This window comes from Podarcis melisellensis, assembly GCF_964234715.1.
Source record: "Podarcis melisellensis genome assembly, chromosome: 1".
Lineage (NCBI taxonomy): Eukaryota > Metazoa > Chordata > Lepidosauria > Squamata > Lacertidae > Podarcis > Podarcis melisellensis.
Window position 1 is genome coordinate 130,803,638 of NC_138528.1, and position 12,686 is coordinate 130,816,323.

The window sequence follows — 12,686 nt, forward strand, 5'->3', positions numbered from 1 at the left end:
GCTTGCATAACCTAGAGTTCCCCTACACCGCCCTATAAAACCTCCAGAGGGCTGTAAGGCCCTCCTGAATAATGTGCACTGTGTTTGTGGCACTGGCAGGGTGGGGGGCTCTGGTGGGAGGGTAGAATAATCCAAAGTAGCACACACTTTGTGTGTGCATTCACCTGATTTCTGGTGATTCTCCCCCATGCTGGCAGCAGCTGCCAGCATAGCTCTTGAGGTTCATAAGGGTCTTCAGCCCTATGGAGAGGCTTTTCAGAAAGATTGTTGTGGGGTGGAGTGGGTTGAGCTGAGGAAGACTGGTTGGATCAGCTTTATTTCGTGCAACAAGTGGATACAACTTTATGCCCTCCTATTCCATCGTTTTCAGAAAAAAAGATGACTAGTGGTATGTTTTGGTTTGAGGGAAAGCTGTTCATAATACACCAAAGTTAGTTCAAGCTTATATGCTATATACTGGTCGTAAGCTGAATCCAGCAACTAACTTCAAATATCTGCAAAAGTTTAACTGTTTTCACACTGCATATTCTCTCTGAAAAGTTAGAGAGATGAATCCAGAGATTCTGTGAGTGAAATTCTCCCCAAATAATATTTCTGTTAATGGAAATGCAAATACTTTCCCCAAATTTCTTCATGCTCTCCAACTATCTATTCTGACAAGGCTATTAGGGGAATTAGTGAAAATTTCCTCAGTCTGTTTGCTGTCACCACTAGAAAAAAGCCCCTTCCACAAATTAAAGGATTATCAGATACCACTTCCTGCAGTTGTTCTTTCTGTTTCTTCTTCAAGAATTTGTTTTATCTACACATTGAAATAAATTGTGTTACAGCTGCTGGAAACAAGCTTCACTTTCTCCAGGACTGTTTCCAGCCATAGCTGGGTTATTCTGAACAGCAATTCATAAAATATAATGAAATAAATGTCAAAGTTGTAGACAGTTTCTTTCTTTGCACTGTGGCTATATGGATTGCAGAGCAGGTGCTTAATGATGTATATATTGTGCACCAAACAGACTGAGATGCAGTCCCTAATCTGAGTCACTACTGCTGGTTGATGAATCTGTTGACATGACTTCCACATCATCTTCATTCTCCTTATTATGTCCAGGAGGTTCCAGCATAAAGTCATTGCTGTGATTAGGCGGTAGCATGTTCATTGACATGTCGCTTGATTGCCAGGGATACTGAGGTGCGAGTACATCTAAAGGAAAAATGAAATGATACAAAAATCACACATCCAGATATTTTCATAGCAATGTATTTTAACAACTTGCAGTCCATTGTTATGCACAGTTTAGAAGTTTCATGGAACTATGCAGTTCTTTATTTCTAACTACAGTGGTACTTCGGTCTACGAACAGCCTAGTTCACAAACTATTTGGAACACAAATACTTCAAAACGGGAAGGTGTTCCAGTTAGCGAACTTTTTCTGGAATCCGAACACACTCTGTTTGGGGGTGCACTTCCGTTTTGAGTGCCACACTTCCGTTGTCATGCAGCGGAGAAGGGGGTCGTCACGGCGTTTCCTGCAGCAGCGAGGGAGGGAAGCTGCATGCCCGCCCGCCCGCTGGTAGGCAGGTGCGCAACTCCCCTCCCCCATGCCACTGTGGGAGGCACATGCTCTAGGGAGCATTTCCCACAGCAGTGTGGCGGGAGGGGATCTGTGTGGATCCTAGTTTAGCTACTGACTGACTGACTGATTGTGTGACTGCGGAAATGGATAAAAGCCCCACCCCCATCCAAACAATGACTCATCAGTGCAGGTAAGAATTTTTTTAATTTTTATCATCTACAATACTGTTTTATTTATTTTATAGTACAGTACATTGATTATTGCTTTCAATTGTCTCATTAGATAGTAAAATTCATGTTAAATTGCTGTTTTAGGGGATGTTTTTAAAAGTCTGGAATGGATTAATCCATTTTGCATTACTTTCTATGGGAAAAGCGCACCTTGGTTTAGGATTGGACATCCAGAACGGATAAAGTTCGTAAACCAAAGTACCACTGTAAATATTTGCAAATTATGCAATAAAACTACATATCATTTCAACCTAAGACAAACCATGAAAATACAAGCCAACCAAAGTTAAATGTTTAGGCCCAATTGATTTCAGAGGGAGATTGGTATAGACATTACATAGTCTAATTGTTGAACTGTGGTTTGCTCTCCTTCCTATTCAAATGCCCATTTTGGAATTGAGAATGTCTCTCTCACACAAGCTATTCTCCCTCCATCTTCACTTTTTTCTTTTGCTAATCACAGCTAGCCTAAAACCCTTTAATTCTGCTTCTGACCATGGCTTCAATGCTAATGCTATATTGTTGCAAAGCATAGTTATTTCCAAAGAGGGAGTTGTTCAAGGGATGAGCAGGAGCTACAATGTGGTTGTCCTGATTGCCATATTATGGTTTAACAATTAAATACAGTGGTAACTTGGTTCTCAAACTTAATCTGTTCCGGAAGACAGTTCCAAAACCAAAGCGTTCCAAAACCTACTCATGCTTTCCCATAGAAAGTAATGCAAAATGGATTAATCTGTTCCAGACTTTTAAAAACAACATCTAAAACAGCAATTTAGCATGAATTTTACTATCTAACGAGACCAATGATCCATAAAATGAAAGCAATAAACAATGTACTGCAGTCACACAATCAATCAATCAGTAGCTAAACTGGGTTCCACACAGTCATACAAAAAAAGAGCTGCAAAAACAAAAACGCTAAGTAAATAGCAAAAACAGACAGACCTCAGAGTAACACTCAAAACAGAAGTGTGGCACTCAAATTAGAAGTGTAAGACTCAAAATGGAACACGTTCAACTTATGAAAAAAGTTCGCAAACCGGAGCACTTCTGGCTTTGCAGTGTTTGGGTTCCAAGTTGTTTGAATACCAAGGCGTTTGAGAACCAAGGTACCACTATACTGTTTCAAACATATTAAGCCACCCTTAGCTTAGTGACTGAATGCCAATCAGCAGTACCAGAATGTTATCCACAACAAATATCACTTCTTTGACCATCTTGTTTTTGTTGATAAAACATTTAATAAAATTGAAATCATAAATGTATTTTTGTTCTCTCTGTTCAATTTAGCTGTTGGCTAACTAAAGCACATGTATTTTCTCCATCTCTGAAATAATATACACAATTTGAAACAGCTCAAATGATTTGATTCAGTCACTGGCCAATGGAGAAGTTTAATTTCTCTCATTTCCCATTACCTGGCAATCTGCCTGCTGCAAGTGCATCGCCTGGTAAATGTCCGTTGACACCATTTGCTGATGGGTTGTTCATCTGACCCAGCAAACCACTCCTCATCTCCAGATCAGTTGGGTATGGCCTCCTAGGGTCACCTTAAAAATAAACAATTGGTTTGCAATTCTTTCTTTTTTAAAATAGATTTTTATTAAAAATTTATTGGTTTAGAAAAGTATGTGCAATGGCTCTTTTTTCAAGCTGAATTTTGTACAGATCAGTTTCATTTGTTGTGAGACATTAGTGTTACATTAGGAAGAAAAGGGGGAAAGAGGTGGAGGGAGGTTGGTTTGCAATTCTGAACACACACACACACGGAGAAGGGGACGACAGAGGATGAGATGGTTGGACAGTGCTCTCAAAGCTACCAGAATGAGTTTGACCAAACTGCGGGAGGCAGTGGAAGATAGGAGTGCCTGGCGTGCTCTGGTCCAGGGGGTCACAGAGTCGGACATGACTAAACGACGGCAACAACAACAACAACACACACACACACACACACACATATATATAGAGAGAGAGAGCAAGACAACTATCCAATCCCCATCAATCATCTTTCCTTTTAACCACTGTTCACCTAGCAGCACGTAGCATATTTGCTACATAGAAAAGTGTGTTTCACTCCATCTGCCTGTGAAATTCAGCCAAAACTTGTACACAAAGTATACGCAGAGATAAAACATTTTTAGATCGATTTTCCAGTGAAAATACAGTATGTCAAACGTTTAATTGTGAAACTTGTTACCTGGCACCCATGTCAGAGGAGCGCAAACAGCATTGCTGGCACTAATTCTATGAGCATATTTAATTATTTCTTCAGATGAAACTGCCCCTGTGAGAAGTAGAGAAAAAAATGCAGTAGGTAAAAACCCTCGTCTCTGCATTACGAGATTCAAAAGCCAGTGTTTCAGGAGGGAACATGTAAAAGCTGTCACTGCTTGTTTCCTGAGCCACCACTTCCCCCTCATTTTCTCAACATTGCACACTGATTTTTAGACTTGTACACACTCTAGACCACTACTGTGGATTTTTTGGGGGGCAGATGACTATATGTTCCTATGTTATGGCTACTATGTAGGAGGCTGCCTGGAAGTTTCCAAATTAAAACAATTCCTTCCTGTTTATTAAACCATTCTGTTCTGCACTCCTATGCAGATGTCATGAACACATGGGTGTAACTAAATTTATGTGTGCCGATGGCAGTGATTAACAACCAAGCAAGTTTCTAATTGTTGCATGGTTTGTAATCAGAAACCTAGCTGAAGTAAAGTGTGTGTGTTGCATCTAGATGCCAACTACATCCTTTTTTCCTATTTTGGATACTATCAGGGTCATAGAGTCAGGAAGGGGGTCTTGTAGACCATCTTGTTCAAGAAGAGCCTTTTAAATAATTGGCAGTATTGTCAAACTGTTCTTATCCATCAAGCAGTATCTCCTAATGTTCAAATGAAACCTACTCCTCTGTAACTTAAGCCCATGAGATCTCAGGGTAGCTGTGTACAACTCTTCGCCATCTTCAAATATCTATAGAAGAGTCCAGGATGCTAAACTGAAAATATATTTTAGGAATATGTACAGGAATGTTTGTGTGTTTGCATGTATCTGTAACTGTTTATCTAACTGCCATATGTGGCTTGGGAGATGTAACTTTATAAAACTGAAAAAGTATTATATACTTTCCACTCTCTCACACACATATATTATATAATTTATATAATTTTTTGGGGGGGGTGGCCAAAGTTGTGTTTTTCAGTTTTATTTTTTAAAGAAAACAAGATTGTTGAGCTTTTTCTTGGGACGTTACTGACAACCCTTGCCTACTTGAGACATTTACTTGAGACAATTAAAAGGTTTTAGATATGTAAAGATATAAATGCTAGAAGAACAGACTGAATAAAATCCAACAGTGAGTTGAATTAGATTTCTTTAGAAATTAATCCAAAAAATTGTTTAATATTTGTAAAGATACTATACATATATTTTCCATGTAATAAGATCTGTCATTAGTTGGCATTTAAATGCTTATTTCCTTATTTTTTAGATGATCTTTAATAGCAGTTTATCACTGGAAAGCTATTACATAAGAGATATAATCATCACACGTCAAATGTAGTTGTGGAAACTGACCAAAGAACTTCCTAAAATACACTGAAAATATAATACTCACCTTTTCTTGCCTTTTCTATTGTTTTCAGTTTTTCTTTTGCTTGATAAACAGCTGTGGCCTATATTAAAAAAATACATTCGTTGGTGAACAAATATGTAACCACAGTTTAGTACAAGAGAATTCCCATACTGGTTGAACTAAATGTTTTGCAAGTTGACCAAACATTTGACAGTGTCTTAAGAATACCTTACACTGATTGACAACGCATACTTGTAGCTTTTGTTGTTGCAGAGAAAATATTAAAACAGCACACCCTCCCAGGGATATATCAACAGCAAGGCTTGTCCACATATCCACTATGGTTGTAAATGATCACCAGGTAGAATTTCTGTGGCACCTGTAATTATTGCCAGGTGCTAGACTTCAGGAAACATTACTACATGGAACTAGAGGGAGGAGACAAATTTAGGGATGCCAATCCCAGTAAAGTGGAGAAATGCAAGAGTGGGAGAAGAAATGGCAATAGAGGTCCTGGAGTTAAAAGGGAACGGAACAATTCAAATGAATGGGATGATTGAAGTGGAAGAGTCTGAGAACCTAGACTTCTCAAGAGAGTTGAAGGAAATCGGGACCTTGGGTTGAGGATGCCATAGTAACTGGAGTAAGGCACTCAAAGGCTGGACTATTAGTAAAGTAATGTGCAGTGTATCTTATTATGACTGAGACATGTAAACCCTTAACTGTGTTTAGAAAACTACAGTGGTGCCCCACAAGACGAATGCCTCGCAAGACGGAAAACCCGCAAGACGAAAGGGTTTTCCATTTGCGAGTTGCTTCGCAAGACGAATTTCCCTATGGGCTTGCTTCGCAAGAAGAAAACCCATAGGGAAATCTCCAGGGACCTCTTTTAAATGCTGGCGGTGGGGAGCAAAGCCTTTCCCCCCCCTCCGGCCTTCAGAAGAGGTCCTGGACCTCTTCTGAAGGCCGGCGGGGGGCAAAAGTCTTTGCTCCCCCCCGCCTGCCTTCCCGGGGGCTTTAAAATCGCCCCGGGACAGCGAAGTCCTCCGCTGTCCCGGGGCGATTTAAAAATGCTGGCGGGCGGCAGCGAAGCCTTCGCTGCTGCCCGCCAGCATTTTAAAAAGCCCTGGGACAGCGGAGGACTTCTCTGCTGTCCGGGGCGATCTTAAAATGCTGGCGGGCGGCAGCGCTGCCGCTCGCCAGCATTTTAAAAAACCCCGGGACAGCGGAGAAGTCCTCTGCTGTCCCAGGGTTTTTTTAAATGCTGGGGGTGGGAAGAAAAGTCCTTGCCCCCCCCCCAGCCTTCAGAAGAGGTCGGGGGACAGACTGTCCCCGGACCTGGTCTGAAGGCGGTTTCCATAGGAACGCATTGATTTATTTTCAATGCATTCCTATGGGAAACCGTGCTTCGCAAGACAAAAAACTCGCAAGACGAAAAAACTTGCGGAACGAATTAATTTCGTCTTGCGAGGCACCACTGTAATTAAAATGTTCACCCCTCACTGCATGGCAGATTTATTAGACATGGGTGTCATGCCCATCTTCCGACATGCCATTTTATTCACAGACTCACCAATATATGCTCTGCTTCCTTCAGTTGTTTCTGAAGTTGCTGGATATCATTGTCCCTCTTCTCCACCACTTTTTCCAATAGCTGCATCTCATGATGTATTTTCCCTTGATCAAGGGCCAGTTTCATTAATTCTTGGAACTCTTTATCCCTCTGAATCAACAACTCCAGGATCTGTCCAACAACCAATGTGTATTGCAATTTTTGATTGCTAAGTAGAAATTCAAAGCTGAATTGGAAAGTATATATACTGTCAATTTCTGAGCAGTTTACTGAAATAATTCTGCTCTGAATCAACATTTCCTAAACTGTGGGTCATCACCTGCAAGGTTATGAATCCTGTGTATCTGAATTGCAGGCTTTATGGATAAACCCAAAACAATTCTTGCTTTAAATCTTTAACTGGTATGATGAATACCACATAAGGCTTTTTGTTTTGTTGGCATATTATAACCAAATGTCAGAACGGCTTGAGTCTTACATTTTAACACTTCGGAACCACCCTCTGGTGGCAGATCTAGCGACAGTTCGCTGCACAGTCCTCATACAGGGCGTAGATTTGGGTGGCTACTACAACCTGTCTCTGATGTCCAGGCTTCAAAGGCAGCAGCTACACACCGGAGGCAAGGTGTAAAAGTCACTCAGAACGACTCCCTGTACAAGCACCTTGTGGCAAAGTTAAGCCAAGGCTGATCTGAAGTTTGCTTATTCGAAATAAGAAATAACATCTGTATCCTACGAATCAACTAAGTCTGAAAACCATCAAACAGGTCACTTCATTGGCAAAATGCAGGCTCAGATATCTCATGGTATCTCACTTTCCAAAATAGACTTTCTTATGAGTACTGTTTAAAATATTCAGCTGGTTATAGCTAACACTGCTTGTGTAACTGTATAAAACACAAACAAAAAATAATTCTGAATATAACAAAGGAGGTTGATCCCAACTTGTTTTAAGATTTTGTACACTAGTACCCAGTGTTTGAAATTAGCCAGGCGCATTATGCACCTGACTATCTGCCACTTGCGACCAAGTGAAGATGCCTGGGGGCCAGTATAGCGCCTGACATCTCCGCCAACTGGAGCTGCATGCCTGGGGATCATTGGATCTGGACTGTTTTCACACACTAATACCACATCCTGTAGAATTCTATCCGTTATATTGTATCTGCACAAGCAGAATGAATTTCAGGAACCAAAATGCTTTTTCTGTGCAGCCTGAGCAGAACCAGTGAACGACGTTATAGTTGATTGTAGCTTGTCTTCACTTACCCCACCCACTGCCCTGCTCACAGTGTGATTGTCATAATTGTTATGGGGGTGTTTCTGTTCTGTTTTTGTGGTATAATTTAAGTTGCTGAGGCCTTCAGGTAACAAGTGACAAACAAGTCTAATAAATCATAATAATACCAACAATACTAGTATTTCAAGGAGCTGGTTTTAAAGCCTAATACAGCTTGCATCTTATACAGGCCTCTCCCAACAAAAATATAGCCAGACCTTATGAGCTCTTTATCAGTTTGCTTACCTGCCTCTCCTCCCCAGGTTGTGCAAGTTTCTGGTTTCTTGAAATGGCCAACATCTCAATCAGTTCCCTGAAGCAAAGTTTCCACACAATGGAAAAAGTCAGTTGCAGTTTCTGAAAATTGAGTTACAGCCTTCACTCCTCCACAGTAAATAACAAGTCTAAGTAGAAAGATCCACAGAAACACTACAGTACCATGTCTATGCCACTTACTTGGGCGAAGGCATATCAAAAGTATAAATGAAACATTGCCATCTACAGTATGATAATCCTTGTAATGTTCACCTCTTATGCAAAGCAAGTATATTAGAACTGTATCAGTTAGTAGCCTTTCAGAGTAAAAGAACTAGATCCATATTTCTTGACTAGAAATAAGACCCAGTTTTCTAGGGTTAGGTTGGATCTCTTTGGGCTAATAACTGGCCTGAATTTCCAGCTTTCAATTTCCTGACTTGTTACATATTCACTCTGTTACTCTGTATGTCTAAAAACTTGAAAAAAAGAAAACAGCCTTCCTGAAAGTTTTGTGTGGAAAAAGCATCTGAAATACATTATGACTGCGTATAGTGCACAATTAACCTGTGCCATTTCAACTTTGCACAGCTGAAAGCCTGCTCATTGAAACGGCACAGATTAAATACAGTACACACAAGGTGTAGGTGTGGCAAAAACCTAATAGTAAATTGTCCCCTCCCCTTCTGGTGCAAGTCAACAGGGCTTCAGATGCTGAGGATTCACCATCCTCATCCTCTGTAGCCCCTGGTTTGGATCACTTATTTATTTACTTACAGCATTTACTCCATGTCCTTTAGTCAAAAATATGTCTCTTAAAATTTTCTGTTTGGGGTACATATTTCTACTCCATTTCTCAATGGTCCTGATGTGGAGAAAGGGGGACTGAGAATGGAGAACTGCCACAATATCACAAAACAAGCTCTCCCCCAGGGCAAACTCTATTCTCCTCTTTCCAAAGGCTCCTTTGGTGATAAACAAAAACCAACCTGTCCTTCATGCACTTATTCATATTTACTTAGAAGGAAGGTTCCACTGAACTCAGTGAGTGATGAACCTCAATGAAGATTACTTCTGAGCATGCAGGCACAGACTTGGGTTGGCCGCTTTGGAGCCTTTCCATATGCGGATTCTAAAAAAAAAGTGGATACTAAAAAGGAGTGGGGGTTAAACTATTTGTATATTTGGGGACCTTGAGACCATTCCTGCATTATCCTGGTCAATTTAATATAAAAACAACTTATTAATTTTATTTTTTCTGTGCTAATAAATAATGAAATAAAAACTAACTATGCAGCAGTTGTTTACATTTGTCTATTTATAAATTTGCCTTCCTGGCAACCTCAGAGCGAACCAGGGTGCATGGCTGTTTCACAGTTGCCTTCAACTTAACATATAATAGTTTTATATGTTTAACTGGGTTTTTAAACATATATATATATATATATATATATATATATATATATATATATATATATATATATATTTTTCCCCCCTTCCCATGTTTTTGTTTAAACCTGTAAACCACATTGAGTCCCTGCCGGGGGAAATAATAAATGAGTTCCTTTAAACCTGCAATAAAATCCTAATAATGATAATAAACAATAAATAACCGCTCATTTAAGCCTGCGATGTAAATCCTGAGGGAGAACAGGAGCGTCGCCTTTGCTGACCGACGGTAAGACAGACGGGCGGGCGGGCGAAGCCGCCGCCTGAGAGACGCTGCCCGCGGCTGACCTTCCCTTGGCGACCCACCTGGCGAGGAGCTCCAGGTCGTCCAGCGCAGCCAAGAGCCGCTCGCGGGTGCTGCTCCGCCCTCCGCCAGCCGCCGCCGCCGCCATGGCCTCCGCCGAGCGTGACGAGGAGGAGCGAGCGACCGGAAGGAAGGAAGGAAGGAAGCGAAGGAGGAAGGCAGCTGGCCGGGGCGGCTGGGAGGCAGCGCCACCTGGCGGCTCCTCGGCGCAGCACGGCTTCCCTGCCAGGCGCGCTCCCTTTTCTCCTCTGCCGGCGGAGCAAACCGGGGCTGCAGCTCCACGGAATCGAGGGGGGAGGGAGGCGGGAGAGAAAGGGGGTCGCTGTTTTTCTGCGTCGCCCTGAGTTTCGTATTACTGCAACATTTTTCTATGCAGCTGTTGTTGTTGTTTTGTAAAATTGGTAACTGCTTAATAATAATAATAATAAATTTTTATTTATACCCTGCTCTCCCCAGCCAAGACCGGGCTCTGGTTGCGGCTAACAACCAATAATAAAAACAAGTTGATTAAAAGACAATTTAAAAGATTAAGATACAATATTAAGACAATTAGGGAGCGCAGGAGGAGAAAGGAAAAAGAAAAAGGGGGAGGGAATCAAACTGATTATGAGCCAAAGGCCAAGGTGGAACAACTCTGTCTTACAGGCTCAGCGGAAAAAGATCAGATCCTGGTCTCATGAGGCAGAGAGTTCCACCAGGCTGCAGCCAGTGTTGAAAAGGCCCTGGCTCTGGTTGAGGCTAATCTAACTTCCTTAGGGCCCGGGACCTCTAGGATGTTGCTATTTATGGAACTTAAGGTCCTCCGTGGTGCATTCCGGGAGAGGCGGTCCCGCAGGTAGGAGGGTCCAAGGCTGTGAAGGGCTTTAAAGGTCAAAACCAGCACCTTAAACCTGACCCTGTACTCCACCTGGAACCAGTGCAGCTGGAAAAGCACTGGGTGAATACTGATCCCATAGGTGCTACGTGCACCATGCGTGTATTTTTATATTACGTGTATGGAGCTGGAGTAACAAAAATGAATGGGCAGCAGTCACGGACGTAGCCAAGATTTATGTTGGGGAGGGCAAGTTTCATGTTGGGGGCAAACGGGGATCAAATCTGCAACCATAGCACCACCCTCTAACCAACCGGGATAGTAGCAGCATTTCATGTATATTTACTTATAACCCGCTTTTCCAACTTACATATAAAAGTACAGGAGGCGGGTAACAATCATAAAAATAGAGTTTGCTGCACAATTACAGGTACACTAAGATGTCTCATAGTGTACCTGTACCGCAAATAGTCTCTTCTGATATATATCCCTTTCATACAGAGTAATAATCTAGCAAGACAAAAAATTTTGCATATCCATTTTGCCATGATTCAGACCAAAGGAGAAGCACACATTAAATACAATTTAATAAATAGTAATAAATCTATGGCCTTCAAAATGTGTTTGAAGGGGAATGGCAGATGCAACTGATGGACTATATGCAACTGGCGGAGATGACTGGCAGAATTCGAGACCTGGGAGAAGAAAGGATTGAAGAAGATTGGAAGAAATTTAAGACTTATCTACAGAAATATTGTGATTTAGTGGAATGTTAAGAAGGATGCTTGGTTACAAATAACTGGCCATCACTAAATTGGATCGGAATTTGATGATAAGTGAGATTAAGAGAAACAAAATCTGTTGGAGAATTGTTATATTATATTTAAATGAGTGGTTACAAAATTGCAAATAAGATGATAATTTGCTTGAAAAATTTTATCAACGATGTAAGTGGGAGCGGGAGACGTGAGGAAGTCTAAAGAAGTTATGAAATTTTGTTAAAACAAAGCAATGCTGTTTATTATTTTTGTATTTCTTTTATTAAAAACCCCAATAAATATTTTTTTTTAAAAAAACACAAAATGTGTTTGAAGGGGGTTTGGGTTTTTCATGTATTTTGTGTTTTCATTTTGTATTTTTATGTTGTGAGCCACCCTGTGATCTTCGGCTGAAGGGTAGTATACAAAATTTAATAACAATTAACAAAACCAGATGTCAGGATGCTTCTCGATGTCCTGCCTGCTGCTTGTGGAGAGATCATCCTGATTTGTTTGTGCAAAGTCAAGCAAAGTTACATCCAACAAGTGTGATCCCACACTTCCCAATGCATTTCCCGGCCACTTTCCTTATTGCAAAAGGTCTCATAATCTTTTGGGGAAATGGGATTTTTTGTTTTTTAAGCGTTCCAAAGCAGCTTTAATTATGTAGCCTCAATTTGCCAGCATGTGAGTGAATCCCTCCTGAAAATAGCGACCCTCTGGAAGCGGTCTCAGCTTTGAGGCAGTCCTGCGGCGAAGGGAAAAAGCCGCTGTAGATGTCAGAAAAGTGCGGCCTGGCTTTCTGCTGGCGCCGGTGTTGCTGTGCGGACGCTGCGCAAAGACGGGGCCGGAGCCTCCCAGCAGCTGCCT

The 12,686-nt window shown here is 41.4% G+C and overlaps 1 protein-coding gene across 1 annotated transcript; it reads right to left on the reverse strand.

Moving 5' to 3' along the window:
* Nucleotides 1–297: 297 nt before the first annotated feature.
* On the reverse strand, nt 298–10,359 carry MED4 (mediator complex subunit 4). Its single transcript, XM_081898991.1, has 7 exons — nt 10,247–10,359; nt 8,483–8,549; nt 6,958–7,128; nt 5,427–5,484; nt 4,005–4,091; nt 3,226–3,357; nt 298–1,201 (listed from the first exon to the last, which is right to left on the reverse strand). Exons 1-7 carry the CDS (start codon nt 10,330–10,332, stop codon nt 1,029–1,031), a joined length of 774 nt encoding a protein of 257 aa, XP_081755117.1. The 5' UTR covers nt 10,333–10,359; the 3' UTR covers nt 298–1,028.
* Nucleotides 10,360–12,686: the final 2,327 nt, after the last annotated feature.

Coding starts and splice junctions, on each gene's coding strand:
- MED4 (XM_081898991.1), bottom strand. CDS start 10,332: ATGGCGGCGGCGGCGGCTGGCGGAGGGCGGAGCAGCACCCGCGAGCGG. Junction 5,485..6,957: donor AGGAAGCAGAGCATATATTG/GTGAGTCTGTGA, acceptor TTTTTAATATAG/GCCACAGCTGTTTATCAAGC. Junction 4,092..5,426: donor AATAGAAAAGGCAAGAAAAG/GTGAGTATTATA, acceptor TACTTCTCACAG/GGGCAGTTTCATCTGAAGAA.